Source organism: Colletotrichum tamarilloi (genome assembly GCF_030869305.1).
Source record: "Colletotrichum tamarilloi strain Tom-12 chromosome Unknown Scaffold_207.1, whole genome shotgun sequence".
Taxonomy (NCBI): Eukaryota; Fungi; Ascomycota; class Sordariomycetes; order Glomerellales; family Glomerellaceae; genus Colletotrichum; species Colletotrichum tamarilloi.
Genome location: NW_026849590.1, coordinates 13,091 through 36,382, shown reverse-complemented (window position 1 = coordinate 36,382; position 23,292 = coordinate 13,091). Strand labels below are relative to the sequence as shown.

Here is a 23,292-nt window from a genome sequence, read left to right as displayed (position 1 = left end):
CCGGGTCCCAATGTAGAGGGTTTGAGTGATTGTATGGGCCGCCACTAGGTCCTCAGGGCCAGTACACATTCTCTCAATCTATTGTCTACCGAGTTAATCGCGTAAGAACCGGCTCAGCTCCCGTAGCGTCGACCGGAAGGTCATCCGTTACGAGATCCACAACATCTTCGGCGTCAGACATGGTGTCTCCGCCGATTCACACTAAATCGAACAAAACCCGTTCCTTATAGTATAGCGGCTTCTTATATCCGCCACTATTTCCATCTTTTCCCCACTAATTCAGAGGCCTAGTCGTCGTTTTTACGTTACTGTTACGTCTTTAAGACACTGTCGGCCCCGGCGCGGAGCGGAACTATACCTGACCGCCGATGCTGTTGAAGATTCGCGCGTTCGGTTCTCCGTGTCTAATGAACCGTGGAACAGTTACTGTGTGTGATTTCACGGTAGATGGCTCTAAGCCCTAAACAAACCTGATGTTGTAGGATTAAAAAACAAACATCAAATCTGGTGATTTTGGCTCTAGACGATTTTGGCTGTGAGAGTTGACCTAGGGACATGCATGTCGTGTCCCTATGCAAACATATATTTTTGGGCGGTTCTCATATTGCCTCTTTCCATCACAAACGTAGCCATATAAATGACGATAGAAGGCATGACTACCTCACAACGAAAGCGCATTATCGTTGCTCTCACAGGCGCAACTGGAGCTATCCTTGGAATCAAGACCCTCATCGCCCTCCGGCGGCTCAATGTCGAAACACACCTCATCATGACCAAGTGGGCTGAGAGCACCCTCAAGCACGAGACAGACTACACCCCGGCGGCCGTCCGCGCCCTCGCGGATCACGTCCACAACAACAGCGACATGGCCGCCCCAATCGCGAGCGGGTCGTTCCGAGTAGACGGTATGATCGTGGTGCCTTGTAGTATGCGAACGCTCGCTGCAATACGCGCGGGGTTATGCGACTCGCTTGTCGCCCGCGCGGCGGACGTGGTGATTAAAGAGCGCCGAACGCTTGTACTCGCCGCACGGGAGTGTCCCCTGAGCGAAATTCACCTCGACAATATGCTCTCTCTGGCACGGAACGGGGTCGTTATCTTTCCGCCGGTGCCCGCGTTCTATCAACGGCCGGCGACGGTGGACGATATCGTTGAGCATAGTGTTGGGCGAATGCTCGATCTGTTTGACCTAGATACGGGAGGGTTTGAGCGATGGGGAGGTTTCCAAAGAGATTAATGGGTTCCGTATCTGAAAATCAGGATTAGCTGTTGCGAAAACAACTCGGTCCATGGGAGTTGGTTGTCTGTGTGGGTGTTCACAGAATCGAAAAGGATTAGTTTGGCCGAGGAGCTGAAGAGACTTGGGACTGCGACTTCACTAGAGACATGAACAAGATGAATGGTAGAAGGCTAATTGCGAAACTCCGTGCATGGCCATTTGGCTACATTTAACAAAGTACGTGAGTTTCATGAGGTTATAAGAAGTTGAGATAGTACCCGATTCCGCAATGAACGGGTTCTCAGTAATACTGTTGGAGCTTTGAAGCTATGACAACGACCTTTGGAGTGGCAATTGGAGGACTTGGACTCAGCCTTGGGTCTTAAAAGCCATATTAAAGAACTCGAAGACAAGATGAAGGGAATGAAGAGTTTAGATTCGTTAGAGCTATGCAGCAAGCATTCATCTGATTACGCTCGTGGGGAAGATGGTGAAACCCTTCATTGAATGACACATGGTGTGGCCTGGCACAGCCACTCAGCTGACCGCTGTGATATAAGGTTTGCAGCATTAGGTAACCGGTGGTCAGCCACAAAGTAGTCAAATTCACATGAAGGATTGAAAAGTCCATAAGTGAGAGATCATGCTGAACTTTTGCGTATGAGCTGCTCGGTAGAAGTCTTTATCTGGATACTACAGCTCGTCATGGGCTTTGCTCTGACTAATTACACTTACTCCATGACTTCCACTCTGTGAAACAAAAGCATCCAGCTGTTCCACTGTCAATATGTCAGTGAAGTTGCCCTGGAAAGGTACAACGTCATTCGAACCGGCGCGATATAGCCTGATTGATGGATATGATGCTATCTCGATTGGCACATCGTTCGCGTCGACATCAATACTTGCCAGCGCGACTTTGTCCGACAGGCCAAACTTGGTGTATTTGAACCCGAGCTCATTCATTGGAGTATGCAGACTGTTCGACTTGTTAGTACTGCATTGGATGGCGTACAGATATGATCAACTTACTCAGTACAGTATTGACACCACGGCACGTAGAACTCAACCAAGACATCTTTAGACTTGTCATAAGCTAGGTCGTCAAAAGTACTGCCAACGAGCGTGGTCAAAAATCGGTGCGTTGTCGACGCCTCCGGCACCGGTTCTGACTTGATGGAAGGTATCAATGAACCATCCAGGTAGGCCAAAACATGTTTAGCGACCCTGTTGACGTTGAACACCTTTTCAGACATAGGATATGCTCTCCCTTGTGGATTTGCAATGGAGAAGCCACGCTTGATGTCCTTGCTAAGATGCATTTGCTCACATCTTTTGGGGTAATCTGGCGCAAACACCGTCAAGAAGGTGAGTTGATCTTTGTACTTCTTTGCAAGAGAAGCCAGTGACTTGACGATCTCAGCCCGATCATCCCGCTTGCTGAAGAATATCTGGGCCAATGGTTTCTCATCCTTGAATGGTTAGTCACCATCAAACATCCAGCAAAGCGAAGAGGGACCTACCTTTGTTGCTTCTTCATGAATGATGGGATCGTATTCGCGAATCAGCGGCTGGGTTGCATCCTGCAAGAAGGCCTCAACAGCTACGACGGTGAAAGGTCCGCGGTAATGAACGGGATCCTCTTCCTCTTGGGTATAGGCAGCGACGGAAGGGCCCTTCCTGTCTTTCTCTGGGCTATGAAGATTACCAAAACTGTAATGCGCTCGCCACTTAGTAGCAACAGCGTGAAAGATCTCAAGCTCAGGTTGATGATCCGAACCAATAAAGGCAACAACTGTGACTCGAGATGAGCGCGCGAAATGGAGATGGTTCTTTTCAGTAAGCTCCGTAACTGGAGAACCTGATTGGCGTTCAATATATTTTACAACCCTGCATTCATGATCAGTGATCCACAAGCCATGTTAGAGAAATCGACAAAACTTACGATGACGCGTCTAAAGCTTCTTTGTAGGTAATCAACTCCTTGTTGCCGGGTGTAAACTTCAATGTGGGAACAGTAAAGACCTGAGAGTCATCGCACACAGCCGGCTCCTCATTGCAGTTAACAGAAGCAATAGCGGTCTTGGTAAGCGTTGGAGACACCCTGTCCAGGACTTCTTGCACTCTGTCACATTCCTTGCAACCGTCCGCTGTAAACAAGATAAGCGCTGGCCTTGAAGATACTAAGACAGTGAACTCTGTTCCACGAAGTTTGACGCATTGTGTCGGAACAACAAGAGCAACGAATGATAGGAGTGTTGAGGATTTCATGATAGTAAGTAGAAGAGACGAGAGAATCAATTTCCAAACCGGAGAGCAGACCCAGATAATCTCTGTTTGAAGAATTTATTATATCAACAGTTATCAGTATTATAAACTCTCCACTCCCGAATTTAGCCCGTTTAAGCCCAGATCGTCATCCCGCTAGCTTGTCATGGGACCTAATCTCGTCTAGCCATTCTTTAATTTCACAAAGGCCTCCGCGCGGCCAAGCCGCCGCTGAGGCACAGCTGAACCCTGCCAATTCTAGAATGTTTTATCGAATCACATGATGGATCCCTCTGAAGTTTAAAAAGACATTTCCCGATCATGATTGGCTCATCGACTCTCTATCTACCAGCTCCACAGAAGCCATGAACCTTATAGATAATACAAAAACATATGCAGCGACTAGTCGACGTTGAAACCTGAGTTGTGGAAAGAGTTTGAAATTGGGGCCACGAGCTTTGATAACATATAGTGGGTGCTGACTCGCTGAGGGAAAGAAAAAATAATTGTTCCGATTGATCATACTCGTGTGAATGCGCTCCTTTCCAGGGGAGCTCGTAAAGTCATGTTATCTCCTTAGCACGAAATTTGACGATTATCTCCATTCAGCTTCCTTGGCGTGGTGATAGGATGATTCATGCTTATCGTACAGAAGTTGTTTGTCATAGAATACGCAGAAGACTGGTGATACTGTCGCGTGAGAGATGGGATATAGTGTAGATTAGTACTTGTATATATAGAGATCACTGGATTCGACAAACTTTTCATTAGTATCATCGCAGCCTCACTTGTTCAAAGATTTCAAGCTTTTCAACTATCTGATCATGAAGTTCACTTCAGCTTCACTTGCCTTCCTTGCAAGCTTCCCCCTTGTCTTCTCCATACCGACTAAAGCTCAGCCATCCAAAGAGTTCCAACAGCCCGAAGGTTTCGCCAAGATTCATGACGCTGACGGCGAGCACTGGCTTCAAGCCGTCAAAGCAGAAGCAGCCCGTCAGGAAGCCGCTGCTGCTTCCGTCCATAATGAGACTGAGGCCCTCGAGGCCAGAGCCAGCTGGATCTACCAGGTCCACGGCATGTATACCGACAACCTCGTCAACGTTGGCGATGTCGACACCTTCTACATGCTCTGGACGCGCATGTACGACTCCAGCGACGACAGGGGCGGTCTCTCAGACATCACTCGCAACGCATGGAGCAAGTTCTGCAACAGCCCATACGGTGGAAACGGCGGCGTAACCACTAGATTCACCCTCGACGGTCAGTGGGGAGCCGTAGGTCGTCTCAGCGGCTGGTCGATGCGCGACGCCCTGATCCACTCTATGTGGGAGACAGCCAACAGCATTGGCAAGCACAACGGTTACACCGTGTATAACGGCTGCTACGGCTTCACCTGGCAGGAGGGAACGCCGAACAAAGCCGACTCGGCATGTGGAGGAAGATCGGGCAAGCCTTGCCCGTATAATAAGGACTGTCCGTTGTCGGGTATGGAGTGCACTGGTCTTAAATGGGGCACTTGGCTTCCTAGCATTATCCGCATGAACGTCTATAACCGTGATGGGTCGCTTCGTGCTGATGCGTATCAAGCTAGAATTTCTTCACAGGCTATTGGGACCGGTGGTTGTTCTAAGGCCCAGTCCATATCTGCTTTTGTCGCTGACTTTATCCCAATTGTGGGACCTTACTTTTCCACTGGTATTCGTCTTGACTGTTTGTACAAGAGCTAAATTCGCTTATTTCTATTATGTAACAGCTGGTCTATCTTAGAAATACTAGATTCAATTTAATCGCCATCCTCTGCATCCATATTGCTATAGCGAGCTGTCTATAGCAAACCCGCTGTGTGTCTGCAGATGCCGTATACCACCATAAGAGGATGACTTAGTGCGGGCATTTGGTTGGAGATGCCTGATGTGGAGGGAAAGTAATTATCCATGACATCCATTACTAAGGAAAAGAGCTAGCTGCTTTGACAGGGGTGCCTCCCGGACTAAATCTCTTGGCCAAAATAGTTTCCATATCTAGCTTCAAAGCTTTGGCGCCCTCGGTGACAGTATATTCACTTAGAATGAGGTATTTCTACTACTCGGATTCCTAACTTATCTTTACCCTAAATAAAAATAAAGCTATGCTCTTATTTAAGTAGGGCGTGATATACGGGGCGGGAGCATCGATTATGATAACTACATCTTAGAATCAATTTATTATTTAAGTAGATACTGATCTTGACGGCGCTGTTAACGAGTCTGATACTATTAATAAAGCATTTTAAACCCTAGTTCATAGAATAACCTTCCTCCCTGATATTAGCGACTCCCTCGGCGCATACGCAGTCATCGCACAAAAGGAACACACCACCCTGATATCGAGCCAAATCTTCACATTACTCGCCCTTCTAATACTCGTCACTCAACTGCTGAACGAGCTGTTCGCCCAACTCCCGAACATCTTTGCCTCTATCGCCTGCTTCGGTCGCATCCAATCATTTCCCCTGTCCCCAGAAACGTCTGCCAAGTCAGAAGCCCGTAGCACTTCCGGCAACCTCGACAGCACATCCTTCGTCGGTGAATCTTAGAGCGGCTCCTCGGTTCGTCAGAAGTCCGAAAAGCAGCCCACAACCATACTGACTCTCATTCTGGATCCCCTGGCGAACGGGAATACCTTCGAGATTCGCAATGCCAAATGTGGATGGAAGGCAGACGCAGACCTGGCTTTGACCGACCTCGCGCTCAATATTCGCCTTGGAAAGCTCACGATGATTGTTGGACCCTAAGTCTCTGGAAATTCGCCCCTCCTCAAGGCCATATTGGGTGGAAATCCGGTCACAGAGGGGAATATTGGCCGATGTTCTGACAGGATCGCCTTTTGTGACCAACCTACCTGGCTAACTAACGAAACCCTTCGTCGCAATGTTACTGACTTTTCTCACTTCGAGCCTTCTTGGTACAGTATCGTTATTAGAGCTTGTGCCTTGGAAGAGGACATTACGACCTTCCCGAATGGCGACTAGGTTATGATGGGCAGCAAGGGCGTTACCCTTAGTGGTGGCCAGAAGCAGCGCGTAATAAGCATTGATCACTTTGCCGTCATTTCCTTGGCATCTTCTTTGTTAACCTACGTGCTCTTTAGGCTATTGAATGCGCTGTCTATTCCCGACGAGACTGCATTCTTCTTGAAGACGTCTTCAGCGGCCTCGACTTTGAGACACAAGCTCGCGTCTCCAACAATCTCTTCGGAATATCTGGCCTCTTGAGTCAGCGTATTCACACACCCTGGTATGTGCTGCAGACCTTCGCTGACACCGTCGTCACATGGGTGAATATGCTGCTCATATAGTCTGCGGGCTCTATAAGAACGCCTGTTACCGCATTTTCGACCGGCATAGAGTCATTAAATACAGCTTTTGACCTCATCGTGATGGAAAAAGCAACAGCCTGTCTTGTCGGGGCATCGGATGATATGGAAGAGGACGAAGTCTGTAGACTTGCTAACCTGGAAGCGACCAAGGACTCCAGGGCAGACGACGCAAAGGAGATGATAAGGCCGAAGGCATCTAGATAGACGTAGTAAAAAGAGCCACATGTTCACAAACCTCGTATAGATAGCTATATCAGACGTGCTTAGGTTCGAAAACATTATAGAATGCAAGGATTAACCGGCGAAGCTGGCTGAGAATCTTCAGCGTGATAACGAGTGCGGCCCGTTTAAAAAGCACCTTCTCACGTGGAGTCGTTTATCATGTCTCCATGATCAGAAAGAAACCTTATTGTTAATCCATGGTATTGATCCCCTGCTTCTCTCATCGGACCGCATCGTCGGATAGCTTACTGGAACACTCAAGTCAAGACCTGACCTCTACTTTGCCTGACTTTGCGCGGCCTGCCCGCTCCTGCCGCTAGAAAGCCATCTTCAGCTTGAGCTTGTCCTCTTCGATGATAGCATTTTTCATCTGCATTAACTCCCCCATATCCCATGGGCAGCTAACATATCGTCCTGCCAGCCATTCCTGGCGTTCGGCCGCCAGCCATACAATTGTGTCGCCCGCGATTTCTGGTTTGTCAGGAAGAGAATCTCGCAAGTGGTCCGGCAAGCCGCCCTTGGTTATCTCGGTCTTGATGGCGCCTGGATTGAGGGAGAAGGCCAGAAGTCCTTGATCGGCATAGTCGAGCTGAACCGACTCTGTCCAACGTGTAACTGCGAGCTTGGATGATCGATATCCCGTGCTAGCTGGGCGCGCACTTAATGCGCCTGAAGATGAGACATTTATCATGATGCAGAGCCCATCGCCGGATGCGCGAGTCGATAGCATCATCGGCAAGAAGGCACGAGCCATGTTAAAAAGCCCGCCGAGATTGACTTGCCAAGTGCGCCAGTAAACATCAGGATCCGCATCTAGGAACTTTTCATAAGGTTCCATGTGCGCCGCGTTGTTGACAAGGACGTCTAGACGGCCACCAAATGCAGCGGCTATCTTGTCATAAGCGGCTTTGACGCTGGCTGCATCGGCAATGTCTGTGGTACAATCAACGACGATTGGTTCATCCCGTCCAGCCTCTCTCGCGATCTGTTTGAGCTTCGCAACGAGGCCTGCGGATAAGCCGTGCAGGTCGACAGCGGCGATTCCTGACGCGCCCGCTCGTGCAAAGGCTGATGCCGTAGCAAAGCCAACGCCAGTATCCCAGGATGCGCCCGTGACCACAGCGTACTTGCCGGACAAATCTAGTTGGAGTGGAGAAATCAGATCGTAGGATACTGAGTGGCGTGTATCTGTAAAGTCACGCCGAATGCTTCCAGACCCAGCGGACATGCTGTTGAGTGTGTTTGATTGACTTGGTGATATATAAGACGGATTTATGTGTTTAAGAACTGAATCAGCAGCGACTAGAGTCAGTGTAGATACATATCCATACACAACTATGTCTATCTGTCAACTTATATACACTATATTAATCTCGCATTCGGATTTATTAGGGACCTGGAAACTCTTTACCTCGGCCCTTACGTATCTTGTTGGCTGATCACTAATCAGCCCGGTCTATGCGAAACACTTACGTCAGTAAGTTCTACCCAAACAAAGATATCCATAGTACTATTCATAGAGAATTAACAGGTGCAATTGTTATTTATTGGAAAACATAGGTAATTTCTCAGGCCAAGAGATCTACGGGCGCTCATTGCCTTTTTTTATCTGTACGTGATCTGATCAATAATTCTTTCGTTCCGGGTGACTTAACGTGGTCCCGTATGCCCTGCATATATCCTGTCCTACAGCCGCCGGGTTGCTAGTGGATTCGGCCTTGGTTATTCTATGCTTCCGTTACAGTCAAGTATTCTCTATCAACTTTACTATATTTATCGTGGTTCCTATGTTAGGATGGAAATCAACATTGTGTGCCGCACCATTCAGCCTTGAGTTTAGGTTTTCTAAACATGAGACTAGACCGGGGTTATAACCCCTCAGCACGAAAGTATCCGATCCGATTGGCCCGAGGTGTAAAAAGCTAAGCCTTGTGCACCAACAACAACATGCGTGCGAGGGGGCTGAGACTTCGGATATTGGCTTAGTGTACAATCACGCTGTGGGGACAGTTGTTTTCTCATCGCGAGCCTGATGCCCTCAAAGTCAGGTCCAACACCTATCAACATGTCACTCATTCTGTTCCCTTTCTTACTGACTCCGTCCTCAATTCGTATAGCACATCGAATCCCAACCCTTCTCAAATTTCTCACAGTCTAAAGGAGCACCTGCCCAAGCCCTTAAAACAATGATAGTTCAAATGGGCGCCTCCAAAGTCTGGCAACCCAGGCAGGTTGGCTTTTGGGCCAAATGTGGCGTATCCCTTTCTCTGGTCTTCGCCACCGCCCTAAGCTCCGTCATCATCGTGGCCCATTTGTAAAAATGGTCTATCAATGGCTCGTGGTACAAATCCTCATCCGATGCAATTACTTCCAATCGTGCCGCCGGGCAGTCGGGCATCCAGCTTCTCGCAACCATTCTGGGCGTCATACAAACTTCAAATGTCACCAGTCTCATACAATACGGCACGAGACTGGTCATTTTCAATGCCGGTGGATAAAAAGTTCAAAGTCTCAAAGGATTGAACAATCTTGGGATCCCTCGTATTCGGTGGGATTTATGATTCCGTTTTAGTGGCGATTCTCGCCTTATTCTGCCTGGGTCTAATAAGTTCAGCGTCATCGGTCGGCGGCATGACGCTAGTCGGCAGCACCGTTATAGAACGAGCTACCGTTCAAGCACCATCGCTCAAAAACACGACGATGATTAGGGGATATCCGTCCAAGATATCAGAGGCTGGTCCATCTACCACGATGCGGGATAGCTTGTTCACGTACCCCGTCGGAGTCAAACTTCTGAGCAGTCTCATCGTTTCTGGGTCATCCGCGACGACTTCTGACGGTTCAGTCCGCAGACGTCCCAAGATTGACAATACTCAATTCTCATCTCCGATGACTTGATCAGCTTCTATGAGCCAATTCTTGGTAACGCTTCCTATCGAGTGTTTCGGCATGGAACATGTCTTAAAAAGAGAATGGCACTTTTCACAGAACGAAGTAGTCCTTCGTGCTCTGAAGAGCTCCGTCGTTGCTATGGCGGAGTCGATGCTCGCAGCATATGGTGCTGCACAGCTGATCGTGGGCAATTTCTTCGAACAGAGGGGAGCGAGTGAGACGATCGAAGAATTTGTAATAAGGGAAAAGGTCTATTTGGTTGCAATTGCCGTGTTCAACGCCCTGGTCATTCTCGCAGTTGTTCGGGAGGCAGTAAGAACAGAACAAGAGGATGTCGAGATCTGCTACTGTTCGACATTCTAAACCCCGACTGGCTGATCACAGCCTCTTTCCGAGGCGGCGTGCTTTCCAAATCTTCGGAGGCAGACGGCGAGGGCAGCGTGGTCCCAAAAGGTTTTCAGAAGGGGCCTCATTTTTGCTACTCGCCTGTAGGGGAGACCGAAAAGAACGAGGAAAGATACATAAGTAAAGTGTCGTATAGTCACCATATGGGCATCGACGCGCGTGAATGAGAACGGTTGTCTATTAGAAGTAGAAAATGGGCACTATACTAAGCTCGCTCTGAGATAGAGAGTGCAGGTGAGGAAGGATCTCGGTGATTATGTAAGCGAGATCATTAGACGTGCGGTGAGGCCACGGATGGTTGAAGCCACCACGACATATAGTTACTGGCAAAACAGAAGCGCAGGAGGTATTACTAGTTGTGCATGGGTACCGAGACCCAATGTTTTCTCGATTAAGTCAACAAGCCTCGAGTGCTTTGTATCTTACCGAGTGGAAGGTTATAGGTGAAACGAATCGGTGGAACCTATTTCTCTATTTCTCTGAACACTTCAGAGAACATGATTAGGGCGGAATGTAAAGAGTATAGACGAACAGATTACTCTTTGGTTGGAAATATATATTAATATAACACAACTTTTGCAGGAAGAAACACGGATTTTCTCACACTTTTTTCTTTTTACAATCTATTGACATACATATAGCTCACTTTCTTGGTAGGGTCTAGACCCATATTGGTCATAGAATTAAATACCGTGAGTCAAAGTGCATTTGGAAAGTAGTTAATCCAGTTTCAGAGTGCCACATTCATCTACATGATGTAACTTATACAATGTGGTTGCTATTGAGGCAGCACAACATCTGACTGAGGGTAGAGCAAACGTGTTGACAAGTATGCACCTGCGAATAGACGCTCAAGTACAGCATACATACAAGCCACAAGCAATAGGCCACAAGCAACAGGCCAACATACAAAAGAGGTGGCAGATATGGTCGCGTGCTCAGAAATCAGTGATTGGACTTTTTGCCGATAGCTACAAGTTGCACTACATACCTACCCTCAGGAGTCCGGTCCTAGAAGTTACTAGTTGCGTAACGTTTTCAACCGCGTATGCAAAAGTCAGCGTACTAGCTTGTAGTTTCATATACTGAACAGCAATAAGCTGATCTGATTGCCCAAGGAGAGGTACTAACCACTGGTTGGCTTTCGCTGATATCTGCGCAATTTCACTTATAGCGCGGATCTGAGTACCCAAATACACCAGAAGCCGGAGCCCGATACAAAGGAGAATGGCAACTCCCTTAAGTATACTAGAGCCGGAACCGTAAGGTAGCCCAAGCAACCAAACTGTTTGTAGCAGTCTGCTAAGTAGTTGAAAAGAGACAGGTAGACTGGGGAGACGCCCACGGTCGCTATGCCAATGGCAGTTGCGGGAAGAACTTAGTGTAATTCAGGCCGTACAGTCCACCCAGATGTGAAGAGCTCAGCAGGGAGAAGCAATATCTGCTCATGTGTGGAATAGAGACGGTGCTCTAGTGTATCTGGGCTTGCTTCAGTCAGCGGGAACTTGCGCTCCAGCCAGAGCCCCTGATAGATGGCCGCAATGGTGGCCAAGACTGAGCCCACACTTGTCGCTGCAAATACACTGTCGCTCTCCGCGAGGGTGAACTAATAACCGCCCTCGGACATTAGCGATACTATAGCTAAGGCAATGAACAATACTGATCAGCTAAAAGCCGCCCAAAGTGTCAGGTATGCGACGATGGGCTCGGCCAACAGCATCACAGAAGGTCTAGTCAAAGAGCTGGCCAACAATTGTTTGACACTCAACTTTGAGTCATCGTCTCGGGGCAGCTGTCACCGCACTTGCGGAGCCCTAGAGTGCGTTGCATTCTCCAGTCCACAGAGATCGAAAGAGAAGCATTTGTTTCCGTGCAACTTCCGACACCATTCGTCGAGTCTGTCTCGCTCTGTCGCCAGCAAAATGCTCTGGCGCGTCTCGGGTACGAAGAACACGGAGCAGCCAATCAACAGGGGATAATGACGATGACCTAAGCCAGAAGACCCATCTCCAAGTGTAATATTGCCTAGTGAACAAGAGGTCCAAGACTGACTCCAAACAGTGCACTACCTGAGAATATTACCATTGGCGTGTTCCTTTCGCATGGTCCGTACAGGTCGGAGATGACACCGCTGAGAGTAGAGTAAGTCGTGCTGCCAACACCGGCAAAGAATCTAGCAACCAGCATTCCATTTGACCGAGATTGTGGGTTAGACAATACTCCTCCAGCAGTATCAACAAACGGACCTCAATATCTTGTACGACATAGGTACTCAAGGTAGGAGCGCGTCATGGCGCAACATATTATACAGACAATGAAAAAAAGGCCTGCAATAACAAAAATGGGCTTTCGACCTCTGAGCTCAGATAGTGGAGCCGGGAACATTGGAACATTGGACCGAGTCCAAAGCAAGTAGTAAAAGTCGTGATGCCAACTAATACCGCCACCCCACTGAGCTCCCATTCATCCATCAGTTGTTGCTTGCATGGTGCAAGAGAGTTCGATGCGAAAAAGGCCAAGACAGCTGCCACGCAGCAAATCCAAGTCACGGCATTCTTCCGAGTTGCCGACCATTTGCAGAAAGAGACTATCCGCTGTGGCAGATGTGGCACAATCTAACTTCGTCCCGCGTCGTTTTGCGAAGGCCATCTTCACTAGGAAGGGGTTAAATTCGACTGGCAGCAAAACAACATCGGAAATATTGAATCCTTTGAGTAGATATGATCGGCTCGGTCCTTACTATTGGTAAACTCGCGGTCTAGTCCGAGGAGATTGCGGGATGCTCCGATCAAATCGATCAGTGGCCTTTAGAAGGCAAGGAAAGTGTTTGGCAGACTTATAACTGAATGATTCGGGGCCAGTCATCGGTCGAGAATTCGGCACTTCGCTCTTTCCTTCCCAGTGCTGTTGGAACAGAGCAATATGGGCCGGACTCTATGATCATGACCGGCAGTGACAGATTTGACAAGCCGAGTTCTGGTCTCGCGTGGCACCAGAGCCAATATGGCGTTCAAAAACAAACTATTGCCTTAGTAAGTAAGCTTAACACAACTTGGTTCAAGTTGGTGGCTGCAGCCAGACCAGAGATAATCCAACTCGTCGTTGGACAAACGGCAGCCCACAGATTGCGTCCTTCGCGCATTGGTGTTGATTCCTGGGCGTGGAGATTAGGGGGCGTTTTAGCTAGCTCAAAGGCCTCTCATCTCGCCTTGTTGGCGCCCGCTGCCAATCGTGGCGACAATTTGGGTCGTGAGGGAGCATTCCCAAAGAGGAAAGGCTCTCCACAAGGAACCAAGCTGGATCTAACGATGAATCTTCAAGCTACAGAGCGGGGAAGCTTCAGTGCAACTAAACCAACCACTTGGGATCCTTAGCGTCGAAATAGATCCATGATCCAAGCAGCAATTTGTTCCAGCCCAAGACACTCAGCACATGTGGGGGAAGAATCCTGTCAGGTCATTCGGAAATGGAGTCACGGCTGGAGACGACTTCCAACCCAACCACAATTTCCTCTGGAATCGTCTTACATCGAGATATTTAAGACCATCAGCCTGTCCGATGTAGAATGACGAGATAACCACCACTCGGCACCTCACTCATTCACCTCCTCACTACCACTCTCATTTCTCGAGTTGAATACTCGGACCTCAACTTTCGTTCTTCACCATGTCTCTCGCTACCCTCTCCGGCATCGGTCTTATGGCCATGCACCTGATGGCACCCCTGGTGTCTGCTGCCGCCGTTCAGGTTCAGCCCCGCGGACAGCTTCAAGCTCGAACCTTCGCCGACAAGGGTTGCTACTCAGAGCCCCCCAGAGACCACGGCCGTGCCCTCAAGGAAGCGAGCTTCTCCTCGGACTCGATGAGCACCCAAATGTGTTCCGACTTCTGCAAGGATTACGTGTACTTCGCAACCGAGTACGGCAGGGAATGCTACTGCGGTGATGTTCTCACCGACTCTGCCCTTCCAGCTGATCCTGGCGACTGTAACATGCCTTGCAACGGCATGGATGATCACTCCAGATGCGGCGGCCCGAGCCGTCTCAACCTCTACCAGACCGACGGCTACAGCGGGCCCTCCGTGAAGGATTTGAACAACCGCGGCTGGTCTTATCTTTATTGCCACACCGAGGGCGATGGAGGTCGTGCCCTTAGAGAGGACGGATACTCCTCTGACAACATGAAGGCTGAGGACTGTGGCCAGTACTGCTCCAATAAGGGCTTCAACTTCGCCGGTGTGGAATACGGGCGCGAGTGCTATTGTGGCAGCACTATCCACGGAGGTAGCATCGCTGCCGAGGCCGACTGCCAGATGCGCTGCTCGGGAGATGCCAAGAGCTACTGTGGCTCGGGTGGACGTCTTAATATCTATGCTCGCACCGTGCCTGGACCTGTCAGAACCGATCCCCGAGCTACCTTTACTTATGCCGGTTGCGCAAAGGACACGCAGACTCTCCGCCTCCTCGAGACTGGTTCCAGACTTACCGCCGACGACATGGACGCCTACAGTTGCTGGTCTTACTGCTCCAACTACAAGTTCTTTGGTGTCGAGAATGGCAACGAGTGCTACTGCGCCAACACTTACTCGCTGGATCTTGAGCTAGTGTCTGACTCCGAGTGCGGCACTCCCTGCTTCGGCAACGGATTTTACACTTGCGGTGCCAAGGACCGTCTGAACCTCTACAACAGTGGCAGAACTCTCGCTGTCTCCGTTTCCACATCCCAGTACTCATACGTCAAGTGCGCCCAGGAGACTACCGGCGGCCGTGCTTTGGATGGTGACCACTTCGCTGACGACAACAACATGACCGTTGAGATGTGCGCTAGCCTCTGCAATAATGGCAAGGGCGCTACGTACTTCGGTCTTGAGTTCGGCAAGGAGTGTTTCTGTGGTACCGGCGAGCCCGCGGTTGCTGCTGATGAGGGGCAGTGCTATTGTAAGTGTACCGGCAACTCTAGTGAACTGTGCGGTGCCCCGGACCGTCTTTCTGTGTATAGGTACTACTAAGAATTTGAAAAAGGTCTTGATTAAAAAGAGAGGCCACGGAAGTAGAATGTTCTACAGTCAAGCATTGTATAGAGACGTATAAGAGAAATCTTATTTACTTTATGTAAATTTATTTAATAAGGATAAATGATCTTTTTAATAATATTTGTCCCTTAATTAAAATTCGATTTCTTTAATAAATATTGAATTTATTACTTTTATTAAATATCTAAGCTTTTAAATTTAAAGTTTGTGACTTTTTTATATATATGAATATTTAAAATAAAAGCTTAGAAAAAGCGGAAAATATTATTGACCTTGAAAGCCTAAGGGTTAAGCTTAAAAGAAGTCTAGATTTATAAGATCTTAAACTTATATTAGTTATTCTAATTAACATTTTACTCGTTATTATTAATTAAAAAATATAATACTTATTATTTGAACTAATTAGTTAATATTTTATTTATTACTAATAAATTAAAAAGCTATAATACTTAGTATAGTTATATAAATTTTATAATTTAAATTGGTTTTAATTAAATAAATGGGTTTGTTAATTATATTTTAACTAAGACCTAATTCTTTTTATAAAAAGAATATTAATATATACTATACTAAACTTTGCGCATCTAGTTCAAACAAACGCCTCGATCAAGTTCTTTGTCATATTCAACAATAGGGTGTCCCAAAACTCATTACGCGGCTTGAGCCGAACCGGCCTACTGGGAGATTCCGACTAATTTCCGCGCCAGCTCCTCACTCTTTCCCAGGAAAGGGCTATGCCCAGCTGTATAAAAGTATCCTTCTAGGTGCGATAAGGAGTGTCTCACTTGCTTATCTGTCTCATTTGCTTATTAAGTACGTTAAACATAGGCGCAATCTTCGGCGTTATATGTGCAGCATAATAAAACAAGAGTTCAGTCAAGTCGCATTGCTTCACTACTTCTTAATTCCTCTGGAGTTCCGGAACAAGATCATGCGCCCCATCTCGCCCCAGAAAGTCTGGGATTCCTCCATCATTTCAGCTTCATAAGCATCCACTTGCGGAGTCTCCCAAACCAAATCGACAGCCTTCGGATCATAGACAGAGGTTCCCTTGAGAACTTTCCAGAAAATGTAGAAGAGGATAGAAAGAATGGTCATTGCATAGCAACCGAAGAACGCCCCAACGTCCAAAGGGCTGAATGAGGTGTACCCAAACGTGCCAATGACAACACTGAAAAACACACTAGCAGCGTACCCACCTGCCAGATATTGTGATTAATGCACTTCCATGACCATTCTAGCACGGGTTCCAGAACTTACAGTAAGGTTGTCCCCATCCATAATAAGGCAGATTCTTACGGTCTATACCTTGCACCTTTGTGGCTCGGTGGTAAAACACATAGGTAATCGACATGACCAGATAGTTAACCAAAGCCCCACCAGTAACCTAAGGCATTAGTGTTAGCCACTCTCCTTAGGCTTTCGGAGCATGAGACTTAAATTGCTGGCTTACCAAATTAACTAAAATGCCGAGCACTCGAGCTGCTTGCTTGCCTTGCTGAAGGAATGAAAGGCATGCGAATGCCATGGTCAAGGCAAGAGCGTAGACTGGCACACCCTGCTTCGTACAGATTTTAAGGAACGCAGGTGCTCGGCCTTCAAGTGCCAGGCTGTACAGACTTCGCGAGGCGCAATAAACGTATGTGTTGCCAGCGGAGAAGATTGATGTAACAAGCAGAGCGTTGACCACATGTGGGAAGACGGTGATCTACAAGAACGTAGTGAGCCACAGTCGGAACATGCACATGAAGGTCTATTCTCCAACGTGAAGATGCTTACCCCCATGTTACGCATAGCGATCACGTATGGCGACGCTGCTGCTGTACCGCCGCCTGATCCGCCGCCGATCAGGATCTCAGTGAGTGTCTTGTCATCAGATGGAAGTACGATTCCGACTGCAATGGCGCTTCCCAAGAATAAGAAGAAAAATCGGATGTAGATCGTCTTGTACGCGGCTTTGATGTACTTTCGGGGATGCTTCGCCTCGGCGCTGACAAGGGAGATATACTCTGGGCCGACAATACAAAATGAAGCAACCCAGAGGGCAGCGAGAAACCCCTCAAAACGACCAAGAGATCCGGTGGTTCGTACTTCCTGAACGACATAGTCAGCTAATGCTCTTTCAACGCAGTCATCCATCGTAAAGAAAGTGCCGCAGCTTACAGCGAAAGCTTCAGGATGATTCCAATTGCGGAAACCGTAGGCATCGCCCTGAGGGTTTCCCCCGACCATAGTGATGAACGTGAACAAGAACAGAGCCAAGACGAGGATGACCTTGCCACTAGACAGCCAGAACTCGGTTTCTCCATACGCGCTCACGACCAAGCCGTTGATGAGTGTGTAAAGAATGACACATGCTAGGCATAGTGTCCAAATTGGAATGTCATGGCTCCAATATTGCACTACAACGGCCAAGGCACTGATCTCAAAAGGGATGACAAGGGCTTCGTAAATGAAGAAGTTCCATCCCGCGGCGAAGCCAAAGGCTTCGTCCACAAAGTGACCAGCGATGCGAATAAAACCCCCAGCAACGGGATACTGGGTCATCATCTCGGCCATGCCATTGTTCACCAGACCAACAAAGAAGCAGTAGAAGATGAACGCCAAGAGAAGACCCGCGGGACCTGCTGAGTGCAGACCACTACCGATACTGATGAACAGCCCCGTACCAATGGAACCACCTGAATCCAGAGAATTAGTACGCGTCACAGCCTGATCCAAATACCAATTCATTCTCACCAATCGCAATGAGTTGAATTTGTCTGTTATTTAGTCGGCGTTGAAGCTGCTCGGCCTGAATAACGGTGCTTTGGGCCACTGAGTTATCGGCCCTGAGCATCCCTCCAGTCTGACAAGACTCGGTCCGCTTCAAATCATGGCCCTTTCCTGAGTCGTTATGCATCGCTGAATTATTTGTACTGCAAAATCGAAGTGTGACGAGGTTGACAGTGGGTTTAGAGATGGAGACATGCGAGAGACAGATGTGAAGACACCAGGTCCGGACTATATGGCAAGTAGCGAGGTTCCTACATGCGGAGAGAGAATTCGAGGTAGCCGTCCGGGGATGAGTGATATGAACTTTGATTGGTTGTCTATATCAGTTACAGGGATGGATATCGGCCGACGGTCCGTAGTCCGATGGCCATCTCCAACTACTACAAGTTTTTGTTACTAAGGCACACGTTAAGTATTGTGTGCGCCTGATTTGCTAATCGATGAATCTGCTGTGAACACCCAAAAGTTGATTGTTAGTACTAGCGTGGCCAGCGATATGGCCCTGGCAATCTCGAAATTGCTCTCATTGCGCGGCGCCTCTCTGTCCTTGGCGACTTCAATGGCGCAACTTTGCGAAAAGCCCCAGAGATCAGGTAGCGAAAAGCACGCTGCCGTGATTGTCGACGCCCGACAGAGCGCGTTTGAGGATACTTGGAAAGAATCGACCGCGGGAAGATTTGGTAGACTTGACTCCGCTGCCAACTTGGCGGGCATTCTCAGACCCTAGGCGCTAGTGATAGATCTTATCGACGAGCAACTAGCTTTTATTACGTCGATCAATGCTGCTAGGGTCTTCTATTGTCTCCTAGTCTAGATCCAGATTTCTTAATGGGTTTCCTGTGTTGTCTATTAGCTTGACTCGAATTGCGAAGTCCGGTGAAGACTGACCTGCTATACGCGTACTTGTCTTGGATGATCCTATTGAGATCGCACGCAGAAGAATACGGCGGCGGAATCTCTGCGCGTTCTAGGCTTGTAGTATTTCCAGCCTCTGTAAGTTGCAGCGCTGTCGAAAGCCCCTCGATTAATGTTCACACGCTTTATCATAGGCTAGTCGCAAATAGGTGCAGTTAGTCCCGACCACAATCATTCTGCCCGTGTTATCGAGAGGATGCCAGGAGCGCAGCACGAGAATATGGGGACAAGGCGACCATGTCGGTCTCGGGGCCGATATGTGGGCTAATACCCTGCCAAGCCTCTTTCGTCGGCCAAGTCGCCGATAATAGTACATCCGTCATTCCTTCACGTGACACGTGAACGAGAAGGCCAAGCGATGGGTTCCTTGCGGAGCTATCCCCCTAAAGCAGCTAGTTTCATTGCTTGCACGGCAGAGACGCCGCAGCTGTTTGGCCTTTTGGTATCACGATTGCTACCATCAGATTATCGCCGAGGAATGCAGACCGGCGTTGACTGTGTCGCATACGAGGCCGATGCAGGACCCCCGTTTAGTGTCGAAGCATTGATGCGACATGGAGATGAAGGAAGGTCTATCTCCCCACACTTCAGCCATCGGCCTGTCTAAGTATCATCATGACGATCCAAACTTGGAAGCCCTTCCGAGGCCACCTCCATCCCAACTAGAGCGGCATCGGTCTCTCCGCCGGCCACCGATGTCGTCGCCGTTGCGCTAAACTGAACCTCTTCCGGATCTCTATCCACCCCGGCCTCACTAGCAACTGCTAAGCCAGCATGTGGACCCATCTTTACGGAGTTGAGCGCTGTTCTAGGAGATCGGACTTCAGACCGAGATATTGGCCTGTGTGTCGCCTCACACTAATCGTTTCGTCAAACTACCTACGTTTGACTTTGCTAAAGACGTGTCTTTCGGTTTGTCTCAAAGGTTTCTAAGTTCCAAGTCTGCTCTTCGATCTGGTTGCGATTGTTTTGCTTTACCACACACACATATACACACACACACGCCACGATGTCCTCGACTTCAAGAAACGATCCCATCTTGATTGTTGGTGCTGGCGCCTTTGGGCTGTCTACAACTGTGCACCTGTTAAGGGCTGGCTTCAAGGACATCACCGTCATCGACAAGGATGATGATGTCCCCTCAGCGTACTCGGCCGCTAACGATCTGAACAAGATTGTGCGTGCTGAGTATGAGGATGATTTCCATAGGGAATTGACACTGGTAGGATTTATCCTGGCGCTCTTTAACATCTGTGAATATTGAAGCTGACAATTGACCTCCAGAAAGCTATCGACGCCTGGAAGACGCCTTTATTCGCGCCTCATTTTCACCAGGTCGGCTTTATAAACGCCTGCACACCCGTAGCGTCTAAGGAGGCCGTCAACACCATGAACCGCTTCCGCGCCTCCGCTGAGCGATCTGAGCGAATGAGGCACTATGTAAAGTCGATCGACTCCAAGAAGGACCTCGAAGCTGTATGCTGGCAATATCAAAATTCGCCATTTCCCGGTTGGCACGGGTACTTCAACGGATGGAGCGGCTACGCCAACTCTGGCGCTGCTCTGCGGACCGTCTACAACGCTGCCAAGGTCCAGGGCGTCAAGTTCATCCTCGGAAGCGCTGGTACTGCATCTGAGGTCGTTTACCAGGGCTCCGGCTCTCAACGCAAGGCCATCGGTGTGAGGACCCCGGGTGGTCTCTTCTACCCTGCGAAGCTAGTGATTATCGCTGCCGGCGCGGCTGCCGGCAAGCTCGTTCCGGACATCGGCAGTGATCTCGTAGCCAAGTCATGGTCCGTTGCCCACATCGAACTAACGGACGACGAGATCGCCGAGCTCCGCGGCATACCTGTTACATATGCCCGTGATCTGGGTTTCTTTTTCGAGCCTGACCCGAAGACCAACCTACTGAAGCTGTGCCCTATGGGTGGTGGCTACGTTAACACCGACTCTAGGACAGGTATCTCTATCCCACCTGCGTTCAAGGACAGCCAATTCCTTCCCAAGGGCGACGAATTGCAGCTTCGCGAGTTACTGAGGCAAACCTTCCCCAGGTTTGCGGATCGTCCCTTCGTCAGGAACTCCTTGTGCTGGTTTGCCGACACCGCCGACTCCAACTTCATCATCGACTACGTTCCTAACACTTCCTCGTCTTTGGTCATGCTCAGTGGTGACTCTGGCCATGGTTTCAAGTTCTTCCCCATTTTCGGCAGTTTCGTCAAGGATCTGATAGATAACGAGAGCGGGAAGCAGACCATCGAGCAATGGAGGTGGAAGGCTGGGGAGCAGAAGAGCGGCAACTGGGGTGAGGAGGTTAGCTGGAGGTTGGGCAAGAGCAGGGAGTTCATTGATATCCTACCTAATGTAGAAGCTAAGCTGTAGAGACTTCTTTCTCATTCCAATTATAGCTTTTAGAGTTTGATGTGCAGGCTACTTACGTCCTCGTGTTAATGGATGATTAATTCATAACATTATCTCTCACAAATTTCTAGCAAACTGCCAACCGCTGGTACATTGCATTACCTTGAAAAGTGAAGCTCAGAGACGTTCTTATCTTCGCCGCCATATCTCCGGGTCAAATCGTTACACGTAGTCAATGTCACAACATGCTGAGAGTAGTGGAGATGTTCCTCAAGAGTCGTGTGCCGATTCTTGCGTCGTTCCTGTCCTTCCAGCTTAGTGTTCACTTTTCCGGGCGCCAGTGCGCGATTTAACCGCATTGCAGAGCGACCAATGCCGAGCTAAAATCGTAGACAATTGTCCTGATGCAATCTAGAATACTGTATTATAAGTCTATCAGGAGCATCGCGATGTTGATGTTTTCCCATCTAGACTTCCGATAAATGTCTATCATTCTTCGAAATGTCAAAAACATGGAAAGACACAGCAAGGCCAGGCCTTAAGTCTCAAAAAAAACGACCAAGTTACACTCAGCGATGACGAGGCGATAGAGGAATATGTACATCAACCGTATGCCATCACAGTTTGCTCTGACCCGATGTTTTACCCGAAGTAATCCATCCGCCATCAATATTGTATACTGCGCCAGTTACGAAGCTGGCGTCCTCGCTCAGCAAAAACGCAATCACCGTGGCTACTTCGTCGGCGCTGCCCATCTTTCTTTGAGCGTTGGCCATCAGGCCATTCTCTACACGCTTAGGGTCATGATCCGCAGACATTGGGGTATAGACGACACCTAACAGGGGACGCCAGAAGTTAGCCCCGAGCTCCAAAAGTCACGTATCAAACCTACCAGGGGCAACACAGTTGATGCGGAGATGACCATTCTCCTTGGCGGCGGCAGTGGAGAGGGAGATGACCGCAGCCTTACTGGCACAGTAGATAGAGCTATTGGGGAGGCCCACCTGGCCAGAGATACTAGCCGCAGAAACCTATAATAGGTTTTAGCAGGCCGGTTCGAGAGACTATAGCACGCACAATGTGGTGGAATACTTACGATAGCACCACCTTGTTCAAGGGCCTTGATCTGCGATTTGAGACAGTTGAAGACGCCGTTAACGTTGACAGACATGACAAAATCGAGGTCCTTCTCGGTAGTGTCCAAAATAGAGGTGTGAGAAGGGCCGAGCACACCAGCCATGTTGACGGCGCCATCAAGTTTACCAAACTTCTCAACCGTCTTGTCGATCCACGTCTGAACAGAGGCTGGGCTACGGACATCAACAGCTATGGCGAGGTGTTTTTGAGTCCCACCCGGCAAGGTTGTGATGACCTTCTGCAGCTTAACCTCACTCAGATCGGCCAGGGAGAGTGAGGCACCGCGGGATGCAAGCAGCCGGGCTGTGGCGAGGCCCATACCACTGGCTGCGCCTGTAATGGCAATCTATTTCGGTGGGGAAAGGGTGATTAGCTCGGGTGTCGGAAAAGCGGTAGGACGATACGCACCACTTTCTTGTCGAATGAAGCCATGATAAGATCAGGGGCGGGTAGTGACTTCAAGGATGAAACGGGCAGTGCTCATTGATGCGGACTTCTCGGGCTTGCTGAAGCTTTTAAGAAATAAAATAGAAGAAAAGGAAGCCGTAGGCAATAGACAAACACCCCTTCTTTGCGAGGAAAGACTGTAAAATCGCTGGCCTTGGGCTTCGGTCCGCGAACTCTAGCAGCAATTCGTAGCCGCAGAACTAGCTTCGGTCTCGGCCCCGACACCGACACCGACACCCACCCAACCCGTTAAGGTAATCACAGGG

The 23,292-nt window shown here is 48.9% G+C and overlaps 8 protein-coding genes across 8 annotated transcripts; 4 read left to right on the top strand and 4 right to left on the bottom strand.

Moving 5' to 3' along the window:
• Window positions 1-637: 637 nt before the first annotated feature.
• Window positions 638-1,237, top strand: CTAM01_16244 (3-octaprenyl-4-hydroxybenzoate carboxy-lyase UbiX; the record flags this gene model as incomplete). The annotated part of the gene is made up of 1 exon (XM_060532237.1): window positions 638-1,237. The coding sequence occupies one exon, from the start codon at window positions 638-640 to the stop codon at window positions 1,235-1,237; it is 600 nt and encodes a 199-aa protein (XP_060373192.1).
• A 675-nt stretch (window positions 1,238-1,912) lies between these two features.
• CTAM01_16243 (uncharacterized protein) lies at window positions 1,913-3,487 on the bottom strand (the record flags this gene model as incomplete). The annotated part of the gene is made up of 4 exons (XM_060532236.1): window positions 1,913-2,195; window positions 2,249-2,688; window positions 2,740-3,106; window positions 3,162-3,487. The coding sequence occupies 4 exons, from the start codon at window positions 3,485-3,487 to the stop codon at window positions 1,913-1,915; spliced, it is 1,416 nt and encodes a 471-aa protein (XP_060373191.1).
• Window positions 3,488-4,308: 821 nt separating this feature from the next.
• On the top strand, window positions 4,309-5,211 carry CTAM01_16242 (uncharacterized protein; the record flags this gene model as incomplete). The annotated part of the gene is made up of 1 exon (XM_060532235.1): window positions 4,309-5,211. One exon carries the CDS (start codon window positions 4,309-4,311, stop codon window positions 5,209-5,211), a length of 903 nt encoding a protein of 300 aa, XP_060373190.1.
• Window positions 5,212-7,379: 2,168 nt separating this feature from the next.
• On the bottom strand, window positions 7,380-8,291 carry CTAM01_16241 (3-oxoacyl-(acyl-carrier-protein) reductase; the record flags this gene model as incomplete). The annotated part of the gene is made up of 1 exon (XM_060532234.1): window positions 7,380-8,291. The coding sequence occupies one exon, from the start codon at window positions 8,289-8,291 to the stop codon at window positions 7,380-7,382; it is 912 nt and encodes a 303-aa protein (XP_060373189.1).
• Window positions 8,292-14,026: 5,735 nt separating this feature from the next.
• On the top strand, window positions 14,027-15,367 carry CTAM01_16240 (uncharacterized protein; the record flags this gene model as incomplete). The annotated part of the gene is made up of 1 exon (XM_060532233.1): window positions 14,027-15,367. One exon carries the CDS (start codon window positions 14,027-14,029, stop codon window positions 15,365-15,367), a length of 1,341 nt encoding a protein of 446 aa, XP_060373188.1.
• Window positions 15,368-16,285: 918 nt separating this feature from the next.
• On the bottom strand, window positions 16,286-18,293 carry CTAM01_16239 (uncharacterized protein; the record flags this gene model as incomplete). Its single annotated transcript, XM_060532232.1, has 6 exons — window positions 16,286-16,590; window positions 16,652-16,778; window positions 16,845-17,099; window positions 17,171-17,485; window positions 17,555-18,072; window positions 18,131-18,293. The coding sequence occupies 6 exons, from the start codon at window positions 18,291-18,293 to the stop codon at window positions 16,286-16,288; spliced, it is 1,683 nt and encodes a 560-aa protein (XP_060373187.1).
• A 1,797-nt stretch (window positions 18,294-20,090) lies between these two features.
• On the top strand, window positions 20,091-21,463 carry CTAM01_16238 (uncharacterized protein; the record flags this gene model as incomplete). The annotated part of the gene is made up of 2 exons (XM_060532231.1): window positions 20,091-20,303; window positions 20,366-21,463. 2 exons carry the CDS (start codon window positions 20,091-20,093, stop codon window positions 21,461-21,463), a joined length of 1,311 nt encoding a protein of 436 aa, XP_060373186.1.
• A 596-nt stretch (window positions 21,464-22,059) lies between these two features.
• On the bottom strand, window positions 22,060-23,011 carry CTAM01_16237 (uncharacterized protein; the record flags this gene model as incomplete). Its single annotated transcript, XM_060532230.1, has 4 exons — window positions 22,060-22,277; window positions 22,335-22,473; window positions 22,539-22,925; window positions 22,988-23,011. 4 exons carry the CDS (start codon window positions 23,009-23,011, stop codon window positions 22,060-22,062), a joined length of 768 nt encoding a protein of 255 aa, XP_060373185.1.
• Between the last annotated feature and the right edge of the window lie 281 nt (window positions 23,012-23,292).